We start from the raw sequence: 26,286 nt of genomic DNA on the forward strand, positions 1-26,286 counted from the left end.
CGAGCATCGATCCTTTATGTACCAAACATACCGTTTGTTTTCAACCTAATTCCATAGTAGAGCGACTTACTTCCGAGACATGGAGCAATCACATTGTGGAGAGATATGGTAAAACGATCTGTCGATAGACGATACATAATCGCCATCATCGCCATGTAGATCACGAACATCGACAACCCCATTCGCCATCGACTGCGCTCATCAAGCTTGCTGTTGTTGAGATATATCCCTTCGAAAAAAGAAAGTAAGTGTATTTGACTTCCAGGTAAGTATGACGAGCTATAAGAGAGACGCGGACGCCGAGGCGCAGCCGCCCACTCCGCGTGAGAGGGCTCTCATGGACCATGATCTACCCATCACACCGATAGACCAGCCGGTGCTCGCGTTTCCCAAGCCGGCCAAGTTGGACGCGCGCTCCTACATGCAGCCGCACCGCGTCCCCGGCAGCCGACAGGTTGCCGAGTGGAACAAGGAGATGTTCCTGGGGTTTGGCGACGGTTCCAAGGACTACCTGGTCTCGGAGCCGCTCCAGTGGCGAGAGGGCCCATCGGTCGCCGAGCCCATCCGCCCGGGGGCGCCGACCATCATCACCACCTTCACCTGGGAGCCGGACGACTCCAACGGCCAGAGCCAGAGCAGCCGCCCCCTCGACGAGTACCTGGGGCGATTCCAGAAGCTGGCCGACACGGGCGAAATGGTGATTTTCTACACCAACGAGCGCATGCGCGAGACCATCGCGGCCATGCGCCCGAACGACCCGCACTGGCACGTCATTACGCCGTGGGAGTCTGTGTGGGACGTACCAAACAACCTACACCAGCACGAGAACTTCAAGCGCACCCAGCCCGACCTCTTCGCTCGCTTCCAGGACACGGGCCCGGTGCCGCGCTACAACGTCGACCGGCTGAGCGCCGCCTTCAACTCCAAAGCCTACTGCATCTTCGACGGCGTGCAGCGGGCGCCGTTCGGCGGCCGGGGCCCGTTCATGTTCTACGACTCGGGCTGGATCGTCGTCGACCAACAGGACCCGGGCTTCGAGGAGGTGGCGGCCGAGTTCATCGACGACGCCAAGGTCGCGCGCTCGGCCGCCTTCGCGGGCGACACGGGCGTCGTCGTCGGCGAGTACGAGCTCAAGCAGGAGGCGGAGGACCCGGAGGACCCGACCCGGCCGGGCCCGCCGGTCGACGTCAACCACCGCGCCTTCCTGCGGCCCGAGAAGTCGTGGGAGGCGCTGCACTTCCTGGGCGGCAGCGTCGTGGGCTCGCCGCTCGGCATGCTCAACTACGCGGCGCGGTTCATGCAGAGCGTCGAGGACATGGGCGCCAACGGCTTCTACGTCGGGCGCGAGGAGCTCGTCATGTCGTTCCTGGCGGTCCGGTACCCCAACACCATCTTCTCGGTCCCCGCGGGCGACGCGCCGGGCATGGCGAACCCCTGGCCCATCCGCGACTGCCACTCGGGGCGCTGGGGCCCCGACGACGTCGCGGCCCTCGTCGACCCCGTACAGACGCTCTTTTGTCGGTTCTACGAGCCGCGGCGGCCTAACTTGCCGGCGGTGGCTGGCAAGAAGCGCCGGGAGTATATGGAGAAGCAGCAGCAGCAGCAGCAGTCTGAATCCTCAGAGACGCCGGGGAAGTAGAAAGGAGGTAAGAATCTCGTTGTTGGTCCGGTTTGCTGACTTTACGGTGTAGCAAGACAGTAAAAGTAGAGAACCAAGGTAAGTATGAAAGGTAAGTGATGGGTCTATAATATGGTAGATATTGCAATACATTCGAAATCTCCAGCCAATACATATATCTTTTAGTGAAACTGTAGGCGGCACCACCCCCTCTGGTGAATCCAAGAAGGAACTCGGCTCGCCAGTCTCTCTCTGTATTGTATTGACCTCGCCTTTGACTAAGTACTACGTGAACAAGCTGAGCCGATCCTAATCAGTAATCAAATGTATCTCGGAACGAATCTCACGTAGGCCGTCCATTGGAGCGCCACTAGAACGCCGAACGTCCTCAGCCCCAGTTCACTGCCCCCCCCCCCCTCGTGTAACACCACCCAGCCGTATTTCAATATTACTTTGGGCCCATCCCTAGAGTCTGCTGGAACTCAGTAATGCTATCCACAAGAATTCGTCTCCAAAGTAGAAGCTACCATAGCGATGGAGTGCGTAAATCTCAGAAAGGCGTCTCGCGTGACAGAGTCTGATAACATCGATGGGCTTTGCCGCGTCTGCCAGAAATTCGATTTCCTTCATCTGACCTGCCCTGAACAGGCGGTCACCAAGGACGTCCGTTTCCATATCGGCCTCTTGTCGCATGTCCGCGCAAAACAATTCTGCCCTGGTTGTCGCCTGATTTTATCCGCCATCCGAATGTCTTGGTCGCCTGGCCAGACGGAAAGTGACGCAACAAGTCTGAGTTTCGAAAGAGTTCTAGTGAACAGCGGCAATGTCAGCGGCCCTGAAGATGTGGCTCTGCTAGGATACGGCAAAAGACCGATGGAATGCAACCATTCTTCGCAGATGGTGGGGGTCATCAGAATCGACAAAAGGGACGAGAGTAGACGGGTTGGGACGGTTGTTAGATGCATGGACTCTTAACATGAAGCATGGGATCACAGAGTCTCTCCGAAAGCCAACATGGAACTGATCAGACAGTGGTTAGAATCTTGTCATGACGGGCACCCGATTTGCCAGCCAACACGCGTCCACAGCAACAGCAACCCGGTTCGCCTGATCGATGTCGACCAGCAAACAGTTGTCGAGAGCTCTCTGGAACAACGATACATAGCTTTGTCTTATATTTGGGGGTCCTCCACAGCACCGATGCTGTTTCGGAACACCCTTTCACGATACTCGTCGCCGAATGGTCTAGTGAACGCTCCGACCCCCCAGACCATCTCAGATGCGATCCAACTTGTCCAGAACTTAGGCGAGCGGTACCTCTGGGTCGACAGTCTCTGCATCGTACAAGATGACGCGAACGACAAACTCGAACAGCTTCCTATCATGGGCAACGTATACCGGCAGGCGTACCTGGTCATCGTGGCTGCAGCGGGGAATGATGCTCATGCCGGGCTGCCGGGAATGCGGGATACAGTGCGTCGAGAGTGGCAGCCCACAGAAATCATCAAGGGAGTCCGATTCGCTGCTGTGCGCCCATCTCTCGACGAGGCTCTGAAGCGAACTACATGGGATAGTCGAGGATGGACCTTTCAGGAGATGACGCTCGCTCGACGCATCCTGGTTTTTACGGAGCGCCAGATATACTATAGTTGCGGAACACAAACCATGAGAGAAGATGCAAGTTTGGAGCGGGCACTGGATACCAACGACATTATTCGCCCGGATGAGATTCAGTTTTGCCGCACGCGAACCTACTGCCACCATGTTAGTCAGTTCTCAAGGAGACACTTCAAAGAGGACGGGGACATTTTGTGGGCTTTCATGGGGATCCTCGAGCTACACACTGCCCGTTTCCAAAGCGGCTTCATATGGGGACTTCCGTACGAACGGCTGGACGCGACGCTTCTCTGGTCCGATATCGGTACATGTCCAAATGTCCATGTGCGCGACGTTCAGCATAATTTGGCCCTCGGAGCCCCTAAGGACCGCATCAAGTTCCCGTCTTGGTCTTGGCTTTCCAGCTACGGTGGTGTAAAATTCAAGGACCCCTGCGGCGACTCCGTTGTCTCAGAAGTGCATTGGAAGAAGCCAATCTTAGCCGAGAACAACGGAACCCGTCTCGCGAAGAGTTCTGAGAGTATACTGGAGTACGGCCTTATTCGATGCACTGCCAAAACGGCAAATATCCGCCCGAGGGCCACGAGAGTCTCTGAAAGTGACGGGGTCAAGGAGCTGCTGCCGTTCTGGGTCGAGGCCACTATGCCTCATACGTCGGGGGAGAGAATGGGCACCATCTTTGTGACGGATGCCGTCTTCGACGGGGGTGAAGAGCAGTCCGGCGAGTTCATTCTGCTTTCGTCTAATGCCGAGGGGCTAAATGACGCTACTTGCGTAGAGGATACGGATGGGCTGGACTGTGGAAACATTCAACATGTTCCGGGATGCAAGCACATCAAAAGCTACAATGTTATGCTGATACAGTGGGATGACGGCATCGCGTACAGGCGAGGGCTAGCGACCATAAATAAGGGTGACTGGGCTAGTATTACAACATACGAGAAGCATATAGTCCTGGGTTGATGGAATCAAAGCCTCATGAAATGAGCGAGAAGAGAAGGCTGCTTAATTGCCCCCTTTTCAAATATACTCTATGGTCATTGCCTCTATGAACATGGTACGAAGTCCATCAATGATCAATGCAATAAAGCAAGACAGGGTTGTGGTTATTTCATCAACCCCAAACAGGGTGTGCGGCAAACAAAGAAACGGTTGTTTCCCAACTCTATTCTCCTTCGCACACAACGTGAATGTTGGACTAGGGGTACCATCTCGACCCAAGTATATATGCAGCACATGTCGCTGGCCCAGATAGGAAAACTACCCCCAACTGCAATCGCAACACCGCAACTCATTCGACTCATTTCCAAACACAAATCACAAGAAACCCGAGTAAAATCCAACACATTGCTGTCATCATGTCAAGCCTTCTTGACCTACCGGACGAGCTACTGCTCATTATTCAAGACCACCTCACCACCCGGCGCGACCGCTTCGCGTTTGGCTCCGTCAACAAGAGCCTGTATAAAGCGTTTGGCGGCACGGTCGTCTACGAGCAGGATGTCGCCGAAGAGCGTGATTTTGACGAAGCGCGGCTCCGGCTGGAGCAGATCCCTTCGGTGCACGACCTGGTCCTCTTCAACAGGCAGGATTTGGAGTCTGGCTGGGCCGAAGCGATGCCCGCCAAGTTTTCTTGGGCCGAGGGGGTCGTCGCCGCTCGTGTCGAGGAAGGCGGCCAGGAGACGGACACCCAGGAGCTCTTCGGCTTCATCAAGAAATGTGTTGAAAGATGGGGCCCTCGTATGCTCTGCTTCACCAACCCAGCGCTCTGGGGTATGGTGAGCGAGGACATGGAGGGATTACCTCCGCTCCCCGACTCCCAACGAAGACAAGGACGCACTCTCACTTACAGAGCAATCAGGTACTGTAACGATATGGCGGTACTCGAGCAGGTATTTGACATATACTTGGAAACATACCCTGCCGCGATTCAGGGCATGAAAGATGGCCAACTAGACAGACTGCCTGAACCTGCTCCTGAGGCGGAATCTGATTTCGAGCTACCTGAGTCCCTGGAGTTCGCCCAAGACTATCCAGTCTATCTAGCTGCGTTCCATAACCGCGTCGATGCTTTAGACCTTCTGCACAAGAAAGGTGTCAACATCAACCTGGTCAAGACGGATTTGGCCTTGCAGAATGACCACTCTTGGACCCGTTTTGTTCACCGTCTGCGCAGCGACGACACTGACGTCCATTGGGCCTCCGATCCCGTAGACGGCCTGGTTCATCATCCGGATCTATGGACTTGGCTGCGAGTGCAGTCATATCGCAGGGAGGAGCGAGAATCCGGCTTCCCGGAAGATGTGTGTGTATGGCTGGTCGAGCACAACCTCGGCTTCTCCGACGAGCGGCTCAGCCTCGGGCTCAGGGACCTGCGACAGGCGGCCATGAACAACCATGCTCGACTGGTCGCCGCCATGCTCAAGCTGTTCCAGGCCAGGCTGGGACCCGGCGACGAGTACCGGGACGCGCTGACCATGGCTCTGCACTCGGCTGCCGTTGCCCCCCTCGGCCGATTCGGGCAATGGAAGCCGCCGAGGTCGCCCCCTCTCGAGAACCACATCGACGTCTTCCAGGTGCTGCTGGAAGCGGGCGCCACCTTGCGGCAGGACCCCGACCGCGAGTGGGACTGGGGGATGCTTACCTCCGCCGTAGAGCTTTTCCCCGCCGACGCGACCTGGCTCCTGCGGCGCCAGCTGGCCGAGGGCGTGACCGACCACCGCGACCTGCGCGCCGCGCTGGGTAGGGTCATAGAGTGCCGCGACGACCAGTATTACAGTGATCGCAAACGCGCCAAGGAGGACCTCGAGTTCCTCGCTGCGGTGTACCCCGCCAATGCGCATTTGGCGTGTGACCCAGGCCGGGTCGCCACGCCGCAGGGCCGCGAAGAGGCGTTGCTTGAGCTGTTGGGCCAGGTCGTGCGGGAGGTTCATCACGAGTGTGACGGGCCATTCTGCAAGGATGTTGCTCTGTACCTAGAGGGCGTGGTGGGTCGGGAGCACATTGACGAGATCTTGGGGCGCGGGGAAATGCCACTTCGGGGGAGAAGAGAGAGAAGATGAATAGAGAGCATCGGCGATGACTTTTACTCAGGGAGGATAGGATGGCAGTTGTGTCGAGCCAGAGCCTAAAAATGCTCTGCCTGGACGGATTAGGATGAAATAGTTGTAAATAAGGATAGAATCTAAAGAGAGCAATATGAACACTGAAGTTCATGTGTGAAGTCTACCCTCAGGGGTATGGTTGTTGCCCCTTTCCGATCTGTCTCTCTCGAATACCGTCATACTCCATTTGCACAACCCCATGGCAACGTTAGGCTTCACAGCAGGAGTTTACATATGTCGAAACTACTAGCTGCCAAAACTGAATGACATGTAGATCATGGTTGGCAAGGTTTCATGTTAGTTACGAAGCCCATATTGGCCACAATGGAAGAAGAGTGCTTTATTATGACAAGTTCCTGTCTGAGCGTCAAAGGGTTACGAATTGTGTTTCGTGCAGATATTGTCATGAAGGGCAACAATGAACATAAAGGGGCGCATATACATAAAACATCTTTGTATCCCTCGCGGCAATCCCTGAAAGTCAGGAGAACAATGGGTTTGGTCACCCTTTTTTGAATAAAAGCGGCCCGAGGTTCCTCAACAAGTCTGGAAATCCGTCTTGTACTAATTTAAGAAATCTTACTCAACGTTACATCATCAACACAACCCCTTACATTGACTAAGACCAACATACCAACCAAAATGGCGAGCCACCAGAAACAGGAACCCACGGGCACAACTCGAATCCTCCTCAACTTCCCATGTAGCCACTACCGGCTGTGGAAAGTCGCCCCCAAAGGCGCCGCATACCTGGAGTCCATCTACGTCAAGAAGGGCGCCACGGTAGAGGAGGGCATCATCCTCACAGACCAACAGTCCTGCTACGCCTGCCGCTGGCCCGAGACCCTGAAACGGTTCTACCTCCTGCCGGAGTGGGGAAACGACGACATCTTTCCCAGCGATGGAAAAGGTAATGGAAGCATCAGCAAAGTGATCAGTAGCAACATGACCCAAGCCGAGCTGGCGCGCCACACCAAGGCCACCCGCGCCCTCCGCGCCTACATGGCGACGGCCCTCATCGCCCTCTTCATCCAGCACCCGCTCCTGTACGAGGAGCAGCTGGCGATGCTCTCGTGCCTGTGGGACCGCGCCGCCGCCGAGCTGGGCCGCAGGATCGACTTCGACTTCGGGCGGCTGGCCGACGACGTCTACGAGGTCGTCGTCGCGCTCACCGACGCCGCCGAGCTCAACGGGGGCGACGACGAGGTCACCGCGTTCCTGGGCGCGGGGCAGGACATGGATGTCGGGGCGCTGGTCGCCAAGATCGAGGAGGAGCTGGCGAAGCCGGATGTCAAAGGAGCAGGGGCAGGGGCAGGGGAAGACGGGGAGGCGCGGCTGAAGAAGGCGGGGGCGCCGAAGATGGGACCGGATGCGCGTGGGGTGGAGGGTATGATCTACCGGGGTCAGATGCTCGAGGAGATGGCTGGTCCGTCTGTCAAAGTTCCCTCATCCTCACTGCAAGGGCAGGAAAGGGAGAGAAGTGAGAAGAAGCGGGCTTTCTGTGGGGGTATACGGACAAGGCTGTTCTCGAAGTTCAAGAAGTAGGGAATATACTACTCCATCGGTCTGTTGTCTGCAATACAATTTGAAGAAAGGACCAAACAAGTGAATTGATTACCCCTGACTGTAAACCATTTCTCGAGATTGTTCCGCGTCACTGCATCTTCTTTGCAGACCCCGAGATGCCGAAGGGCATTTGCATGGACAGAATATTCTGATTAAAAGTCACAAAATCCAAAACAGAGATTAGAAGCACAGTTTATAGCCTAACTTTAGTCGTCCATTATCGCATCGAGAAATCCGAGATGTAAGTAGATGGTTGATATTCCTGATTGGGCACACCCTGTGGGGTATGTAGCCATGTTAGCAGGGAGAGGCGCGTGCAATTCGCGGTTGCAACCGCCAAAGCTTGGAAGCCCCTGTTTGCAGTCGGTAGTGTTGCTGCGACCCTTCAAACTGTATGAACAGAAATTTCACCACGGGTATGGCTCTATCGTGCCTTTGATCCGTCACATTCTTCTTTCCAAGCACGATTCAACGATTTCGCCATGGGATCGATTGAGCCATTGGCTGGGGAGACCAACTCGCCCCGAAGTCTTCTCCCGACTTCAACGATAAAGAAGTCTCTATCCTCCAGATCGGAAAGTATGGACCCCAAATCGTTGTATGCGGCAAGGCACTTCCAGTACTTTGAGCTAACCCCTGATACCCATCTCATCCTCTCCAAGAGGGGGAGCATACCAACGACCAACTCCCGCCGTGTATGCACTTGAAGCATTTGCATCAATATTCTGTCTGGTGGGTCGGACTTATCGACTCTATTTTCCAATTCTGCTGATGCCCAATTGTGCTTTTCAACATGGCTGTGAATTCTGAGTAACCAAGAGACTGTCGTCTGGGTATACTCAAAAGAGAGGCTCCGCGCTAACGTTTGCACTTCGTTTGGGTCGAGCCCCTCAAATCCATACTCAGCCATCCACCGCAGTATGCTCGGCCATCCGCTGTCAGAATCAGTCTTGTGACTTGCCAAGCTATCGCTGTGTCCAATATCACCAAACACTTGCATGATTCTGGGGATAGATGATTTCCAAGTCAAATCCCGCTGTTTCGTCAAACTTTTGAGGATCTTTGGGATCCTCTCGATCAAGCGGGTCAATCGATCTGTCCAGTCATCCTGTTTCAAGACCAGCTTTTTGAGTGTTGAACCCGTGGGTCGGGCTGTCGGGAACCATAGGTGTTTGTAGAAGAAACTGCGACCCAGCTGCGCAAGACCATCCGGGAAATAGGCGCTGGGTTCTGCTTTTATCATGCTTGCAAGATTGAGAATCATATCCAAATCCCGATCTTGCGGGAGAGGCCTGGTACACCCCCGACGCGGTCTTCTGCGCCCACCCGTGCCTGCCAGCTGAGGTGGTTGATTGAAACTTTTGGCAGGCGCCGCGTCATTGCCTCCCCGTTCATCGACAAGGCCGCTTGCATCGCGCTTCAAATCCGCCCATATCTTCTCGAAGTCGTCCCCTGGGGCAAAATCAGGTTGCGACGAGATTGGCAAATCGGCATTGACTTGCTCGGCCTTGAACCTCGGCGTGGGCTCGTTCATACGAGCGCAGTGGCACATGAGCACCTTCTTGACAAATGCGACAGGGTCTAGTTGCGTTTTATTTGGTAAACTGGTCGACTCATAGTCGCCCGACTCTTCTGCATTCGGGATGTCGAGTGCCACCGTCGGCAAATCCTCTCTTTGCTTCATACTCTTCGTCTTGCTTGCTTTGATCAGTTCGGCATCCTCAGTCGCCCGAAAAACGAAGATACGTGTCGCGTCGCGTGTAAAATCAGCCTCGTAGTTGCCGGACTTTCTCAGCTTGGGCCAGACCATTCTTTCGAAGAAGCGCACTTTCTTGCCACGCATCTCAAAGACATGTGCTTCCCACTGCGCCGATGCCCATTCCGATGACACAACGCTGTACACCTTTGCATACTTGTCTTCGCGAACACACACCCCCAGATTCAGATGTGTCAGGTTCGGCTGAACATCACTGGCCGTGTTTCCATCACTTCGCTTGTGTGGAAGGCTATCGGCCATGTTGTTCTTCGATGTTGGTTCCGAGAAGTCTGCTGTCATTCTGTAGGCGACCGTTGTCGGTAATATTGATCACTCGATTATTTGTGAGACCTGATGAATAGGACAGATGAATGATAGAGACGGTTTGATAATTGGATCAGTTGGGAAAACTAAGTCTAGCACATCCACCATATTACTCAGTCGGGCCACCCCTCACCTGCCCATATCTCAATTGACTGACGCTCCGATCGAACGGTTCTTCCTCGTACCGGTACAAGATGTAAGCCCCACCTAAACCCGAATAAATGCCAACTAACACCTGCAGGCTCCGTGAACACCCCCCTGCGTTGGCAATCTAAGCCTTGTTCTGGTTCTCTTTTCTCTTGGAGGATTTCGCCTTATTCTTCTTGTGTGGAGCCAGGATACCCAAGGCATTCCAGGGGTCATCTTTGGGCGAACCAGACAGATAGCGCTGCATTGGATCGCTAAAGGATTCAGCTTTCGGTTCTTTCTCATCTGGTTGGACGGATGATCTTTTCTGTTGGTCTTGCATTTCGAAACTGGGGTGAGCAACAGCAACCTTGCGTCATCAGTTCTTCTGCCCATGGAGATGGGACGCTATTGTGACATACCGCGAAGCGATACTCGGATATCAGTATGCCTTTTCTTGTTGTTTGATTCGAAAGATTTCAAAGGCTTTGATGCCAATATGACCAAGAGATTCCAGAGCCCTCTCTGGGTTTCTACTTATACTTGCAGATCGTGCCATTGACCATCGGATTTGGTCTCTTAGTCCAGCAAAGCTGTCATCTCCGCCAGGCACTCTCACCACTTTCTCGTTAACCTTCTGTTGTTGGCGGCCTTCGTTTCTATCTATGCCAACAGTAATATGCTCCGGTCTCTAATAGGCGGCCTTCGTTGCCCAGACAAGGATGCCGTCTCTGTGTATGCTCGCCGATAGGCGGCCCATATGGTTTGCGGGGGTACTTGGATCGAGGCGTACTTCAGCTTTGTTCCCAATAAGATAATTTGGCACTCAGCTTTTTCACTGGTGGCCCATTTCTGGGGGAACACGAGACTAAGGGCCACGATTGGTGGCCCATATGCACGTAAGCGAGGTATCTGGTAGCGAACACTTCTTCATTGGTGGCCCCAGAACAAGAAATGCTGACACCGTATTTCACTTGATAGGCGGCCCCAAATTCCACTTTGTTCGGTCTGCCTTGTCAACCCATGTATCCCGTTGTTCTTCTACAACAGGCTAATGATGACTTGGGGTCCCATCGGAGAGATAAGTTTTCGTTTCCTCGAGAATTCTCCAACTTTTCCTCTCTCCCTTTCCTCTCCTCAAGGAAGTTGTGGGGGAGGATTAGTTTGCATCAGTAACAACGGACATAGGTAAGTGTTTGAAGCAATGTATTAGATCTCATTGGAAATCGGTGTTTCGTCGCAGGTCAATACTTATTGTGTTACTAGGGGGTAAATACCCGAACACCCATTTTCTGACAGAGCTTTACCGCCCCTAGACTGGGGCTTCTACAATCTCTGGGCAGCAATATGATCATCGCATAAGAAAAGACTCCCCTGGGGGGATCTGGCATCCTGATAGCCGCCTTCTCAGCAATGGAGTTGGATCTGAAGATGGGAGCTATTTGCCATCGTGGGACACAACAGGTCAGGATCTCAGCGTTTTGCTTCCTGATTTTGGTGTCAGCCACGGTAGCGAAGGCTTTGCCTTGTCCACTCCATGTACATACCCACCAGTTCATCCTCGGCCACCATACGCGCAAAACACATACAGTCAGGGCATTTACAACCACATTCAGCTTCAACAAGATCCTTCACTTCACAACCACGACAGCTCATTCCACGGGGATTCCGCGGTGCTTTCTTCATTGATATCACTTGAAAAGATCATTAACCCCTTTTTTCCATGCGGGCTCAACGCATACCCAGATGCTCACCCCTCTCTTCAATATGCTGCCTTCGACCCAGATCCTTTCAGTGGGCCACTCAACAGTACAGTATATAAAGCCCCGGCAGCCCTGGCACCGCAAGGCTTCCACCATGATTTGTGGTCGGCCACATCTGGATTCGACTCTCAAAGTAATTGCAACACACAGTCAGCGCCGGAGCCGACATCCAACCCTTTCACGATTTTATCCAACGTGTCCCCCTCTTCACCCATGCAGCATGCTCCAGCCCCAGCTCAAGACGGGCGTCATCATGTGCCGTATGCCTCAGCTTCAGCTCGATACTTGGGACTGAAAAAACCAATTCCCCGGCTACCAAGGCCTAAGCATCAGCTCTTGTCAGTTCCCATTTGATTATTTGCCCCCAGCATAGTATATCGCTAAATAAATCTAGGCAACAAGAAGCATTGCGTTATAATAGCCGTCCTCATGTATGCAAGTTGAATGGCTGCACGGAGAGCTTCAAAGACAAAAAGGACCTGCAACGGCACCAAATGACCAAGACCCACAGGTCTCCTGACGCAAGGCAGTTTCGCTGCTCTTGCGGGAAGCTCAACGCACGCAAGGATCACCACCGCAAGCATTTGAAAGCTCGACATACCAAAGCCAATCGGGCGCCACCAAGCCCTTTCGCATGCCTATGCGGCAACGAGGACCATGACATGGAAACACACACAGCCCACATCGAATCGTGTAGAGTGAAGCCAGTTCAAGCAGCAAAGCAAACCCCTGAACCCATATAAAACAAACACCGCGTAATATCACATGACCGAGTTGGAACAGGACGGAAGAAGTACAGCGACGAGATTAATCCTGCAGATGACAGACGCCCCGGGGCCTATTTGATTATTGATGATTCCACCATCATTTCGGTCCGAACTGGATCGAATGTTCACCACCGTTCGGTTGAGAGCTCGCCGCACTCTCAGTATCGTGTCGATTCTCGAAGCCTATTATATTGGACTGAGGGGGACGGAGCCAGTACAGTAAGCACTCTGCGACATGATTTGTTTGCTATCCACGGCCTCCTGACATTTCAATTTCAATGCTCTCTGTAGCTCAACCAAGCCCATGCACCAAGGCAATTGCGAAAGCGATGTGGATCGGCTTTACAGAGAAACTGGACTGGATCCAATGTAACTTCCTTGGAACTATTGTATGAGAGGATTCAATTGACTTGAGAGAGTAGGTACCGTCCCTTTCTTCAATGGGAGGACCACGTTCCTCCAAATATGCCAGAGGACCACACGGCACGGTCTCTGAGTGCTATTGAGGTATATCTCATCGAATGGACTGACCCCGACATACGACACACCCACACCCACCGAACTACTTGAGATTACACGCAGATCGAACAGCAGCGGAGTAAGGCCTGTCATCGAATGACAAGACAAGGTCTATGGCAGCTTCATTTGAAAGCTTGAGTCAGTTTCCTTGAGTTAGCTTCCGTGAGGTAGTTTCCTTGAATTGGTTTCCTTGAGTCAATTTCCTTACATTTGCAACACTCTACGCGCTGCAAAATTGTCTGCTGGTGATGAAAAACCCACCACAGACTCCACGTTGACTGTGCAACAGCCAGTGTGCACTTCCAGAGGTTTCACACACTTCTAAATCACACTGGCAAACGTACAACAATCGCTGCAGGGCTCGTCATCACACTGTACACCGCTATACGCACGTAGGGGGTTTGGGGTCTATCAGTTGCGATGCAGTCGGTCACATGGCGAATTGTTGGATATGAGGGAGGATTGCTGGGACGATTTGAGTGAGGCTCTTAATCGGCTCACTCGAATAGCAGCATACCTATATCCGATTCAATACAATATTTGCAACGCTGCCCACTGTGATCGTTCTATACTATGAAAGAGCCTGCTCTAACAGGAAATATGCCATTACAAGAAAGAAAGTGCCAACCTTAGAAATTTCCAGACGATGGGTAGTTCAGGATTCCACTAGAATCCATTGGCTGCGGACCACAGCCGGAACGGGGACTGACAAGGTAAGATAAGAAACCACGCCCTCTTCTGAGGTTGGAAAATGAAGGTCATATAGGTTGGCTTGCACGGTGGGAAACCGAGCAAACAGATAAAACTTACCGACACAGAGCAAAGGCAGATGCAGCAAGTCTGCAGACATAATTGTTTTCACCTTCAGTCGTTTTGACGTTGTTAGGCCCAATTCCAATTCTGAGGTGGATCAATGAACCATTCCCCAAACGTTTGCGATCAAGCAAGCGATGCCCAATACCGAAATCCTTCCTGTTTCCAGAGTGAGACAGCTAGGTTCTTGTGACGTTAGTCCGCAAGCCCACCTGGCTGGGTGCGACATTGTCTCAACCAACTGGCAAGACACGTACGTTTAGTGTGGAGGGGCATGGGTCAACGGGATTCAGGCCAGGCCTAGCTTCGGTAACCGCCTGCCCAAACATAACCGGCTAAGCGAATCGACAACAGGAAGGGAAGGGAGCTGGGGAGAAAGGCCCTTAGATGATCGAGCAATTGAGGATCACTGAACGGGAGCATCAACAACGGGGACATGAGGATAGAATGTATATTATTGGGCTATGTTATTCGTAGCCTGTAATTGGGTATCTTCTGAGTTGTAAATTGTGATATGTCATAGGTAAATCGCGCCTTTCTCTCCAAATTTCTTCTTGTCAGTGCCCGCGCAGCAGCACGTGCGGCGCTGGTTCGTCGCCTTGTAGGCGTTGCTAGAAGCAGCTTCCTCATCATCGATCGTCTCGGTCTTGAGGTCGAACCATGCCGAAGTGAAAAGGACAGCCGACAGAAGGAACACCAGCAGGCAAAGCCATTGCGACGCAACAAGCGAGACGGACCACCGGCTCCGCTGGGCGCCGAGGGCCAGGCGCAGGCTGGAGGGCAGCTCCAGAGCCAGGTTCCACCGGACGCCCGCGAGGTCGGGCGTCCTGTTGGCGATGGGCAGATGGTTCACGAGGGCGACGAAGACGAAAGCCGAGAAGGATAGGAGGCAGTTGGCCGACAGGACAGTTAGCAGCAGCGAGCGTAGTCGTAGCTTGGTCTACGTGCAACGGCAACTTTTGTTAGCATGGGATAGACACACACAGCGAGCGCAATGCACCATTTCAGGAAAACATGGGCATAATACATACCTTGAAAGTGCCCTTGTGTAATATGTAGAAGAGAAGGAGCTCCGTGACGACTGAAACGGTAAGACTGAAGCTCGATGTGGCAATTAAGATCTTCTCGCTGGTAGTGTAGAGAGGCACAAAATGTGCTGCAGTGGTGGAGATCGTCATTTTGGCGGGATGTTCCCAGGGTTTCGCGGGGTGATTTCCCTGACAGCAAAAGTGGGCGAGCGACCGGCAATACGAGGTAATTCCAGTCTGTCGGGTCAAGAGAGACTTATCCTGGTGATGCCCTGGATATAAATGGGGTATATTGTGGCGGTATATGAGTCGCGCGATGTAGAAATATATACGGTAATGTTTCTCTCGTCCTCTAATTGCTGGCGAAGAAGTGGAGGGCACAGATAGAGAGAAAGCGAGAAGAAAGAAGTTGTGCGAGCGTCTTGGGAGACGAGCAGCCGAAGCGAGCAAAAGGAAAGATCTCTGTCATATGTCAGTAAGTAAATGGAAGGTCAGGTCGCCGATGAGCCAGGATGGGTGGAAGGCTGGGGCGGGAGGGGCCATAGGACTCAAATATGTATCTATGCCTGCATGCGGCTTGCGCGCTGGCACGGCATCGGCAGACACAACACAGCGCATACTGTAGCAATGATGACTGCTGGTTGCCGGCCCCATGCAGGCTGACCTGCTTCTTCCGGGTAAAGTGCCGCCATGCAATGTATATAGTGCAGGTCATTGTTATCATTGGCGCTTGTACTAGGCCTTTCAGCTGTGTAATTTCGCAGCCTACGCCAAGCACCGTAAAAGCCAAAGCCCCAGTGGGAAAGAAAGAAAAACGGTTCCAGGCTGCAGGTCATGCTGTCAGCCCGAGAGTTGAGCTTCTGGCCAAGCTCCCGACGCAAGGCGTCCTTTGGTATCGTCATTTCTCGTCTTCGCCATCCCTTCTTTGCGCGCAGCTTCAGTAATTCGATAATTCCATGTGGATTGAGACTAGGCAAAGAGAGTGGGCGACCGCGCACTTGTTTCTGGGGTAAAAGCTGCTAAGGGATGGAATCGCACCGGCTGATCAGGGCCGATCGTCGTCGTGGGCCCCCCCCAGAGCGACAGGCAACAGGGCAGGGTCGGACCCCTGCCCTGCAGGATTTCTTACTCAGTCAGAGTAGCAAGCGGGCTTAGACTGTGACTGCCCATCTTGGTATTGACGGAATAGACGGCGGGCTGTGAGATGGTATCGCCGCATGGCTGACATGTTATTTACTGCATGCTGTCAATGGCGAAAGTATGACGAGCATAGTAATCGTTCCTTTCGTGTTCTGGTGTCCGTCTAATCAATCATCCCATCTCCCAATCCGTCATCTCAAGGTTCTTGAACTTTCTCTTCCGCTAGAGCTCTGGGAGGCTGGGACCGGCTGGAAGGTGCAAGCCGCCTACCTAACCAGGGCCCGCAGCTGCCAGATTGGAAGGACCCTTGTAAACACGCTCGTGCCTTTTGGCGTTGGGCCGACCCCTCCAACCGCTGAGCCTCGATCTTTTTCTGTCAGTAACTTCACCGAAATGAAGTATTTTATTTTCCGTAAATTCTATCCAATTTGTTACTATTGTTCTTCTAGATCTACTGTTTCATTTGAGTATATCTTTGGGCACTTTAGAGCATCATGTATTTGGTCCTGAAGAGGGTGCCCTCCCCTCGTCGATGATCAACTCGGCCTGAAAACCGACCTGGACCAGCCTGTTCTTGCCAAGCACGCAGGCAGTGCGGGGGTGGAACTTGGCCCAACCCCACTGGCCAACATACTTTTTGCGACCGACCGCATAATTACCACGTTTATGCATCACACGAGCAAAAACAGTTGGGGCAGAATCAACACCTGCAGCGGGCGACGCACACCAGCTGCAGGTGGAAGTGGTAGTGCCACGCGAGCGACGGCTACAGAGAGGGCTCACTATAATAAAAAAATAAAATAGCTATTTTTACGTTAAAATTCTGATATATTAACCTTCCCAACGCTTAGTTCCGGTTAATTTTATCATTATCGATACGTTTAATATATTTTTTAATCGTTAGTATTAACATTAATAGAAAAAAATCGACGTTAATTATAACTAATTAATAGTTATTGGTTAAAAACGAGAGCTGGTTTAAAAGTTAATTCGAATACCGGCTTTTTAAATATTAACTTAAACGCCGGCTACTTAAATACTAGCTCTTTAAATGCCGTTCTTCGAATACTAACTTAAATACCGGCTCTTTAAATATTAACTAGCTCGAATATTAATTCGAAAGTATATAACCCGATCGGTAACGAGGGTAATAAAAGTACGGGATTAAACCGAACCTTTTTAATTAAGTTAATATTCGAACTAATATTTATCGCCGACTAAACTTTCGAATTAATATTCGATTAAAATTAAAAAAGATATATATATACGTTTATAAAAAGCTTTAAAAGGTGTCGGAAATAGTCAGATTAAGGGTAATTTAAATAAAAAATAGCAATCTTATCTTTTTATTACAGTAAGCCCTCTCTGCAGCCGTCCGAGCTAAGCGATTGGCGGCGGTGTCGCCCTTTTTAGAGAAAGCTTCTAGTCTTCAGCCATACCGTTCGCAGCGCTACTGCTACATCTCCGTTCCTGTCCTCAATAGGGTGTCCTGCTGACCGTGGAACCCGAGAGGAACCACCAGGAACCACCAGGGACCACCAAGGACCACCAGGAACCAAGTGCTTGTTCACCAGAGATGGGAAATCAGCAAATAGTTCCAGCCAGAAGGTGAACAGACACGGGTTCGGTAAACGGCAAGCCAATGGTCCTTTTACCTTTTAGTTGACACCACTTGTGGGCTATTTCTCCCAAGATGGAGGGAGACGCGCATCATGGCTACAGGATGTCACAGTGGACAGCGGGCGCAGTTAATAAGCGTCAGACGGCCAAGGGTACCGGGGACTGTTGCGATAAGAAGCCCGTGCGTTTTCCTATCGAATGTGCTGGCACGTCTGATCTGAGACCACAACATGGACACTTGTGGCGTTTCCATGTCTTGACAGGACAGGATGGCTTAATGGGGAGTTGGAGGAGGAGGATTGTTCTACAGTTGAGTTCTGCCTGCGCTATATACCAGTTCAATCGCCCAATCCCGCGCACAATTTCCCTTCTCTCGCGCCCTACCCGCTCGGCTCATCCCCTGTTGCCCACCTAGGTATTGGTCGGGACCGAGCTCGGGTACCTGTCTCCAGCCGGCACGAACTTGTCGAGGACCTCGTCAATCTGCTTCATCTCGTCCTCCGACAGCTCAATCACGGATGAGTTTTCAACCACACGCTCGGGCGCCGACGAGCCGGGGATGGGCACGACAATAGCCTCTTCCGGCATCGCCTGCTTCAGCGACAACGAGAACTGGGGCAGGGCACGGGTCCAGTTAATGGCCAGCTGCGCTGGGGTGCACCCTTTTGCGTCGGCGATGGTCTTGACGCGGTGCACAAGCTCCAGGTTGGTGTCGAAGTTCTCCTTTGCAAACCGCGGCGACATCTTCACCATGGGGCTCGTCTCTGCGGCCTTCTCCACGTCCGCCCACGACTGGTACTGGCCTGACAGCAGACCACGCCCCACGGGCGAGTATGCCACGATGGGGATGCCGTACTGCGCGCACGCGGCAGCCACACCGTTGGTGAGGATGTCGGTTGACCAGCTACAGCTTCGTTAGTTGCCAGTTTACTACGAATTGCGTTGGGGAGGTAATCAAGGGTTGCTGATTTGCCAGGATCGCTGTTTTCGAGGTATGTGGACACATCAAGGACATTAACTTACAGCGACAGCTCTACCTCAACTGCGGCAATGGTAGCCACCTTAACCGCCTCGTGAATGGTCTCGGCACGCACCTCGCTCAAGCCGATGCCGCCGACCTTGCCCGTCTTGACGTACTCATTCTCAATGACGCCGAGGGTGACCTCAAGCGGGACGTTGGGGTCGCGGCGGGCGCACTGGAAGATGTCTATCTTGGTCTTGCGGCCCTTGAGCTGGGCGAGGCACCCGTCGATGCTGCGGCGGACCGCCTCGGGGCTGCAGTCGGTCGTCATGGTGGCGGTCGAGAAACACCCCTTCACTGACAGCACGATCTTGTCCGCAGTCCCCTCGGGGCGCGCGGCCAGGTACTTTTCCAGGAGCGCCAGGGAGTTCCCGTCTGGGGGGCCGTAGAACTCACCCCCGTTCCAGAAGTTGCAGCCCTGCTCCAGGGCTGCGTCGAGCGCCTCGAAGGCTTGGTCGGGCTTGACCGCCAGTCCCATCATGCCGTAGCCGATGGGGCCGATGTCTTTGCCGGTGATTTGGGGCATGATGGACTTTTCCAGTCAAGGTGTATGTGGGTTTTTGGAGGTGAAGATAAGGTAAGTTGAAATGCCAGTAAATGTATTATTAACAAGGATAAATTGCTTTGACTATATCTTCTTAATCAGGCTTGAGAGATAGGTGGTGATGCTCGATATGATGGTTGTAATGGCAGCGGGCGTTGCTCGTCTTATGTATGACGTGCAGTTGACCTGCGGCTTCTTTCACCCCATGCAGATGAGTTATACCAATATGAGTCTGGCTATTCTAGGTCACATTTCCTCCTCTCCAAACTGTGTCGCGACTACTCCTAGAATTCCCTAGGTCAAAATCGCGACTCAAAAGTCCGGTCGCTCTTTTTGCGATGGATATATCCGGACCTCAGCCGCATGCTATCTCCGCCAGTTGTCCGCGGACCCCGCCAGAGCTGTGTTGACAAGCTAAGCGTGCGTGCAGGCCACTAACCTAATAGACCCTTCTCCAGCCTTTTCGCACTTTCTGGCCCGGACTTAAGTCCGTCTGCCCGCCTTCAACGACATCGCAGTGCCCGCTGGAGGATGACGACCTACCTAATATGGTTCGGGGATGGCAGTGCAATGGGTTAAGCATTGGTGAGGGTCTCGGGGGTCATCACATTGATTGCTCCGTAATCTTCCGTTGCATCATTCTCTGCACGGAGGAAGGATGCGAGTTGAGCGAAAGCCGAGTCTAGCCCAATTGGCAGGCAGATAGACAAGAAGAACAACCTGTACGGACAAGTCGCATCGCCTCACCTAGATCTATCGCTATATCGTGTCCGAGACGGTATCACAGCGATGATGACATCATATACTTGGGACATAATGTCCAAAGAGACTGTCGGAGGGTCGGCGGTCCTTATCCACAGGATCTCTCCTCACTGAAGGATGGAGGGGCGTTTCCCAAAGCTTTCCCTTGAGAAAGAACCACGTCGCTCCCGTGGCGGCAATGGCTGGGCCTATCGACTCCATGATTCGAGTGTCGATCAATGCGGGCGAGTTGGATTCTCATATAAATAAGCAAGCCCCGGGGCCTAGCTGCTGACATGCTGGTCAGCTTGTGCAATCCTTCTCACTCTACATGGAATCTCACGCAGTCACGGGCTAGAGGCCTGTGAATGTCGCTTGTGAGACACACACGATACACCCACAAGATCCAACAGGAAATCCAACAGGCAGGGAGGAAGCTGTTCGATGACTATTGGGAACCGCTAGATGTGGATGAGTTTGAGTCCCCATCAGCGCGCACTTCACCTGGTTCACGAAGTCTTCCACCACGCGCGTCACACATTGGCCTTCGTGGATGCCCGGGTCAGACAGAATCCAGCGCGGAACCAACGATCATGGAAATGGAAGGAAGGATGCACACCGAGACTTTGGGTGCGAGGAAGCCGCAGATGAACGCTGCCGCCATCAAATCCTTTCAGCTTGTCGATCCTTCGTGTCTTGACAAGGCTGAATAGGAGAAACGCCTTACCCCGCGCGCCGTGAAACTGTTCGATGCAGGACTTCAGCCACGACACAGTTCTTCGACTCCGAACCACACCGTTTCTTCCCGCTGTCATTGGCGGTTCGGTCAAGCAGCCCTTCCAACTGCTGCTGGAGGTCATCATGAGGATCTTTGCTGCAAGACCTAGCATTGGGCGACAATGGGTACGTCTGTGGCGAACTGGGTGCAAAGAGGAGGACGAGAAGGACTTGGACGGTCTTCTGCGCGGTCCTTTCGTAGACGCACCCGGGGAAGCACATGACTGTTTCATCTCAGCCACCCTATACGCCCACCTATCAAGATCCCACTATGAGAAGTGACCGGTCACGGTGTGTCCATGGTGCAGCGAACAGAAGGGAAGAGAGCGAGAGAGAGAGAGAGAGGGATCTGACCCGCGATACCCGAGCATATAAAGTCGTCCAATGCCGCTGCAACTCGTGGTGATGAACGACCTGTCTCTTACCCATCTTCCTCTGCTTGACCCGGCGGCCCAGACCCAACCACCACAAGCAACAACGACAACAACACGGTTCGCCACCATGCGCTTCTTCAACACCGTCCTGCTCCTCGCCACCACCAGCCTTGTGGCTGCCGGTGACGTTTGCCCCGGGACCTACTGCCACATCGGAGACCGCTGCGGGTACGATGCCAACGGCCCGCACTGCTGCGGCGCCGGTAACGACAAGAACGTCGTAAGCGATCCCCCCCTACACCTCCTAGCTTGGTGGTTCTTGTCACCGGGGAAGTACCCGTCCTAATTTATTCAACGCGTACGTAGCTTCAATGCGTGAATGGGAAATGGGCGATCCGCAACGTCTGCAAAAATAACGAGTTTTGTACTTGCACGGGCAGCCACGACCTAATCTGCAAGAAGATCAGCAAAGAGGCGGCCGCGTTCGAGGCCTAGGCGTGGATGTCGGCGTGGGCGGGATGTCTTTTTCGTGAGGGAAACTGTCAGCAGGTTTCATATGTACACAGTCGGTACTACGGGGCGTCCTAGCCTCTATTCAACATAGATGGCATCCAAGTTCAGAAGGGGAAAAAAAAAAAAAAAAAAACACACACGAGAGGAAGTAGTAACAAAGTCAAGATCAATGTGTTGTTATAGTCTCTTTCGCGTATACTGCAATGCCACAGTCGCTTACATTTCGAATGGTCCGCATCTCTTATACGAAGAAGGGCCTGGGTTGGCGTTGCGTATTGTGCCCCTATATCGTTGGAGCCGCTTGGCGCCAAGATCTGCGCAACCAGGACCATAAACAGCGCACCAGACACTAACTCGAACAAGAAGCAAAAACCACAAGGCGCCTACAATTTCGAACAACGCAGGGGAATCTTATGTATTATACGAGCCCGCCTCCTCTATAGTAGTAACGTAATACGCAGCGGTCTGTCTACGCCCCATCCCGCCTCCTCATGAAAATCTGCACCAGCCCCCGCATCCTCTCCTCACTAGCCTTGCGCTGTTTATCCGTCAAGTTGCCCGCCGCGGCCTCCCCACCGTGCCGGCAAATAGCCGTCGCTAAGAGCTCAGCCACCCTCTTCTCCCAAGCCAGCCGGCGCTGGACGTTGCGCTCGTCGACCCCCTCGATACTCCCGCTCGGCGACCGCCCCACGCCGGCGCCGCCGCCCGTGTTGCTGCGCCGCAGCACGCCGCCCAGCCCTCGAACGCTGCTGGCGCGCTTCATGCGCAAGTTGTCGGCGTCGAGCGCCGCCGCCTCCTCGCGCGACAGCGGCACCACCTCGGACGCCACGCGCGCCAGCATGGCCGTGATGAAGACGAAGGAGATGTTGTTGTAGGGCGCCGTGGCCAGGATGTCGAGGATGGCCGTCTTGTCGTCCTCGACGTCCTTGCCGGGCTTGGCCGACGTGGCGGGCGAGAGGAAGGGGAGGGCCGCTTCGATCTGGGCGGAGAGCGGGCCGTTGATGATGCCGTCGGAGAGGGAGCGCAGGAACAGGGTGAAGACGTGGGCGGTGAGTTCGAGGCGCTTCAGCGCGGGCAGGCCCGGGGGTAGAGCGTCCAGGATCTGGGTCGGGTTGTCGGTGTCTAGAGCTTGGACCAGGGCGGATAGGGAGCGTTGGTCTTCCGCGACTTGATCATCATACTCTCCTGATGATGTCAGCGTGCGGAGTTCCGCCGTGAATGGCCATCCGGCTATATCGCGTGGGATCTTGGCGCTTTCTTCCTCCAGCATATTTTCGTCGGCAACACATCGCTCCGTGAGCGTTTCGATTGCTTCTGTCAGCTTATACAGCTCGTGTGGAGATGAAGTATGCACATCGGCACTCTCAGGAATGCGGCTGCCACCTTGCTGAGCAGTCCCAGAAATGGTACCCTTATTTCGTAACTCCTTGATGAAACCGCGAATTCCACCAGACCTAGGCGGGACACGAATAAGCTCGCCAACGCTGCGGCCAAAACTCGACGGCAACCAGTTCGCGCGAATCGGGATGAAATGGTCTTTGCCGTTCTCCACGCGAAGAACTAGAACATCCTCGAGTGATGCTATGCCGCCATTGAGTTGGTGAAGATGAGATAAATCGGTGACGGAAAGGTCAATAACCGCTGACACGGTCTCCCCAGGCTCCAGATTCACCGTCTTCTCGCCATTCACCATCTTGACCATCGAGGAAGGCTGTATGTCGATATGTAGCCATTCGGGCGGAGCAGCGCCGTGGCTTTCACCTTCGGCCTCACCCGAAACGTTGGGTTTCGCGACGAAGCAGAAAGACGCAGGTACCCGGCCAGTGTTGGCTACGGTGAGAGATCGCTCCTTGTAATCCAAGAAGTTGACATCCCCAAAGTGTATCCCTCCACTCCCGTCCGTCACGTCCTGTTCATCGGCCGCTCCCTTTTCGACCACAATCGTTACGCCGGGTCTCCCCTCGTTTTCAGCCCGGTCGAGCTCCTTAGCGACCTCGGCGTGGACTTTCGCCTTCAACTCGGGAACCACGGCGTCATAGTCGAGTGTAAACAGAGCCACAATGGGCTTGTGGTCACTGCTCGTGACTCGTTGGTGCGTCGTGTAAACATCAAGCTTGATCCCATCTTTGTAGCCGTCCTTCGTGACAACAGCCTCCGTTTCGCCGTGATCAGCAGCATCGTCGCCTTCGTCGTATTCGTCATAGTCGTAAATATTGGTACTGCTGGATCCAGATGCAGCGTCCTTATCCGGGTCATAATCAAAGAGCACAGATTCGTCGTCTGCCGCGTGATCAATCCCGCGCTGCTTCATATCTTCGTCCTTTTTCTTTGCTTCCACTTCGTCTATCAGTTTCTGATGATGTTTCTCGATATCCTTTCGGGTTCTGTAGAGAATCCGGTCGCACCAACTGGGTGCTCGGCGCTTTTCCGACGAGTCGAAAAGGCCTACGGTGCCCACATCATACTTATAACTAGGAAGAAACGTTATGGCGCCTTCTCTCCATCCTTCGTGGAATGCTTTGCGGCTGTTGATGGTGCGGCTAAGCTGATCGTGAGGTAATAAAGAGTCAATAGTTGCCTGAACAGATGCAGGGTCATCATGCGGGTCGGGCATAAAGTCATCCGGGTCAGGAAGGTCCGTAGTCCCGTCATCGTCGTCAAGCTCATCAAAGCTGGTCTCTCGCATCATTGATGGGGTGTCGGTGCTATTCCGACGATCGTGTTCGGTTTGCATCACGATAACGCCATCCTCCCCGCCGAGTTTCGGTTTGGTGCTCTGCTTGGTCAAGTCGTACTCTCCCCGCGTGTGAAGCATCAGGAGTCGCCGTATGTCATCGCCGGGAAGCCCATCTAAGCGGTAGTTGAGATCGCCAAACCAAAAACCAAAGTCCTCGTCGCCAAGCTTTTCACCCGTGTCATCGAGAACTCCCCCGTGGTTCAGGGGGGCGAACTGTGTCTGAGCCATGATCCGGCCGTAGTCCCAACAACGTCGGTCCAGGTTTGCTTGATCGTGCCCAGAGGCTAAGTGGCAGTTGGTGAAGACCATGCGGGTGGTCTCACCCAGCATTATGCGCGACGAAACGCCTCCTTTGTTGCCCATATACCCAAGCAACCCTGTCCCCACGGAAACAGTAGAGACATTGGAAATCGTGTCTGCGACCTCAGGCGACGCATACATAAGTAGCAGTAAGCCTGAAAGCTGCTGCGAAGTGACTAGTTTGTAGTATGGCGGCATGGCAGCCTCCAGAGCAGCCTGCCACTTGCTCATAGCGGACGTGTCGGCATATTGAGAGATGGAGTTGAGTGCTATGATCTCCTGGAGGCCGAGGACGTAAAGGCCTACTTCGGCGCCACCCACAAGCCGGATCGAGTCGTCTTCGCCCTCCTGTGAGGAATCGCTGCTGCCCTGGGCTCCCGACGCCTCTTGTTCCTCGGTGCCTTTGCCTCCCTGGTCGTGCGCGTCGAGTTTGGTCATGGTTTTGTCCAAACCCTTCCCGTCAACGAACCAGCCTGCGAGGTCTTTGTCGGTGCCCGGACATGCTGCGACATTCCAAGATCCAACCTTGACACGTATGCGATGACGTCGTACGTATTCGTCCTTGCGCGCAAGGAGGGCTCGGGATAGGGAATAGTGTGTCGCGCCGTTGGAAAGGTCCTGCTCGACATCGACGGGTTCGGACTGTTGGCTCGTCGATGCGCCGTCGGAGGCGGTCATGTCGGCGGCGAGTTCTGGGGGGTCACTCAAGCGGTGTGGCGCAGAAGGGAAAAATAAAACGAAACAGTCGTGCTGCGCGTCACGGCAGAGAGGGGGGTATACGAATAGACAAGAAACTATACAGCAACGAATGTAGGAGGAAAGGAATGCAGCCTTGGTGTTATTTGTTGGTGGCGCGATACAGAACTACGACCAGCATCTTGAATCAAATTGCGATCACGAGGTGCGCGTGGGTTCAAAGGGAAATGAAATCAAATCAGCGAGTGACGTAGGCGGGGCACACCAACACAGCACGGCTGTCCGACGGCTGCGCCTGCTTGAAGCCAGATCGACTACTGAGTCAAGTGCAAGCGGTCTAGAGGGGGGTTCGTGCCTGGGCTCTTTGGCTCTTCACCACTCACTACGTAGAAATGCAAAGATCTCGAGGAGGACGAGGCGAGAAGGGTAACGCAAGTCAAGAAGTGACTGCGAATGAATGAAGGAAGGGAGGTAGGATCTTGATAAGGGACCTGCAGGCTGGCACTGGATCGGATCAAGTTGATCTCGTCATTTGTCAAGGCGCAAACAAACAATACAATCTCACATGCTAATCTAGAGGGCCAAGGGCCATGTTACATGCCGGGCAATTGAATTGGGACGAACTCGCGGGAAATGCCATGGCAGTTGGTGGTTGGTGCTGAAGCAAAATGGCAAGCTGCATTTGCATGCCGTGCTGCAGGCCGGTTACGATAAGAGAGGGAGAGTACTGGGAGAGCACTGGCAGAAGGCTTATCAATGGGCTGTTCTATTGGGCAGCAAATGCGGGCATCGCGGGCACTTGCTCTCTGAATCAAGGCTCCC

At 53.6% G+C, this 26,286-nt stretch overlaps 10 protein-coding genes across 10 annotated transcripts; 6 read left to right on the forward strand and 4 right to left on the reverse strand.

Moving 5' to 3' along the window:
- Nucleotides 1-271: 271 nt before the first annotated feature.
- PG985_014584 (uncharacterized protein) lies at nt 272-1,639 on the forward strand (the record flags this gene model as incomplete). The annotated part of the gene is made up of 1 exon (XM_066834350.1): nt 272-1,639. The coding sequence occupies one exon, from the start codon at nt 272-274 to the stop codon at nt 1,637-1,639; it is 1,368 nt and encodes a 455-aa protein (XP_066679090.1).
- A 993-nt stretch (nt 1,640-2,632) lies between these two features.
- Nucleotides 2,633-4,198, forward strand: PG985_014585 (uncharacterized protein; the record flags this gene model as incomplete). Its single annotated transcript, XM_066834351.1, has 1 exon — nt 2,633-4,198. One exon carries the CDS (start codon nt 2,633-2,635, stop codon nt 4,196-4,198), a length of 1,566 nt encoding a protein of 521 aa, XP_066679091.1.
- A 395-nt stretch (nt 4,199-4,593) lies between these two features.
- Nucleotides 4,594-6,297, forward strand: PG985_014586 (uncharacterized protein; the record flags this gene model as incomplete). The annotated part of the gene is made up of 1 exon (XM_066834352.1): nt 4,594-6,297. One exon carries the CDS (start codon nt 4,594-4,596, stop codon nt 6,295-6,297), a length of 1,704 nt encoding a protein of 567 aa, XP_066679092.1.
- A 684-nt stretch (nt 6,298-6,981) lies between these two features.
- On the forward strand, nt 6,982-7,884 carry PG985_014587 (uncharacterized protein; the record flags this gene model as incomplete). Its single annotated transcript, XM_066834353.1, has 1 exon — nt 6,982-7,884. One exon carries the CDS (start codon nt 6,982-6,984, stop codon nt 7,882-7,884), a length of 903 nt encoding a protein of 300 aa, XP_066679093.1.
- Nucleotides 7,885-8,329: 445 nt separating this feature from the next.
- On the reverse strand, nt 8,330-9,961 carry PG985_014588 (uncharacterized protein; the record flags this gene model as incomplete). The annotated part of the gene is made up of 1 exon (XM_066834354.1): nt 8,330-9,961. The coding sequence occupies one exon, from the start codon at nt 9,959-9,961 to the stop codon at nt 8,330-8,332; it is 1,632 nt and encodes a 543-aa protein (XP_066679094.1).
- Nucleotides 9,962-14,490: 4,529 nt separating this feature from the next.
- On the reverse strand, nt 14,491-15,151 carry PG985_014589 (uncharacterized protein; the record flags this gene model as incomplete). Its single annotated transcript, XM_066834355.1, has 2 exons — nt 14,491-14,907; nt 15,005-15,151. The coding sequence occupies 2 exons, from the start codon at nt 15,149-15,151 to the stop codon at nt 14,491-14,493; spliced, it is 564 nt and encodes a 187-aa protein (XP_066679095.1).
- Nucleotides 15,152-18,172: 3,021 nt separating this feature from the next.
- PG985_014590 (Aldo/keto reductase) lies at nt 18,173-19,308 on the reverse strand (the record flags this gene model as incomplete). Its single annotated transcript, XM_066834356.1, has 2 exons — nt 18,173-18,665; nt 18,785-19,308. 2 exons carry the CDS (start codon nt 19,306-19,308, stop codon nt 18,173-18,175), a joined length of 1,017 nt encoding a protein of 338 aa, XP_066679096.1.
- Nucleotides 19,309-20,817: 1,509 nt separating this feature from the next.
- Nucleotides 20,818-21,126, forward strand: PG985_014591 (uncharacterized protein; the record flags this gene model as incomplete). The annotated part of the gene is made up of 1 exon (XM_066834357.1): nt 20,818-21,126. The coding sequence occupies one exon, from the start codon at nt 20,818-20,820 to the stop codon at nt 21,124-21,126; it is 309 nt and encodes a 102-aa protein (XP_066679097.1).
- A 219-nt stretch (nt 21,127-21,345) lies between these two features.
- Nucleotides 21,346-21,713, forward strand: PG985_014592 (uncharacterized protein; the record flags this gene model as incomplete). The annotated part of the gene is made up of 2 exons (XM_066834358.1): nt 21,346-21,498; nt 21,585-21,713. The coding sequence occupies 2 exons, from the start codon at nt 21,346-21,348 to the stop codon at nt 21,711-21,713; spliced, it is 282 nt and encodes a 93-aa protein (XP_066679098.1).
- Nucleotides 21,714-22,200: 487 nt separating this feature from the next.
- On the reverse strand, nt 22,201-25,446 carry PG985_014593 (Endonuclease/exonuclease/phosphatase; the record flags this gene model as incomplete). Its single annotated transcript, XM_066834359.1, has 1 exon — nt 22,201-25,446. The coding sequence occupies one exon, from the start codon at nt 25,444-25,446 to the stop codon at nt 22,201-22,203; it is 3,246 nt and encodes a 1,081-aa protein (XP_066679099.1).
- Between the last annotated feature and the right edge of the window lie 840 nt (nt 25,447-26,286).

The sequence above is a fragment of the Apiospora marii genome (assembly GCF_038362585.1).
Source record: "Apiospora marii strain CBS 49790 chromosome Unknown utg000011l_segment0_segment0, whole genome shotgun sequence".
In the NCBI taxonomy this organism is placed as follows: Eukaryota; Fungi; Ascomycota; class Sordariomycetes; order Amphisphaeriales; family Apiosporaceae; genus Apiospora; species Apiospora marii.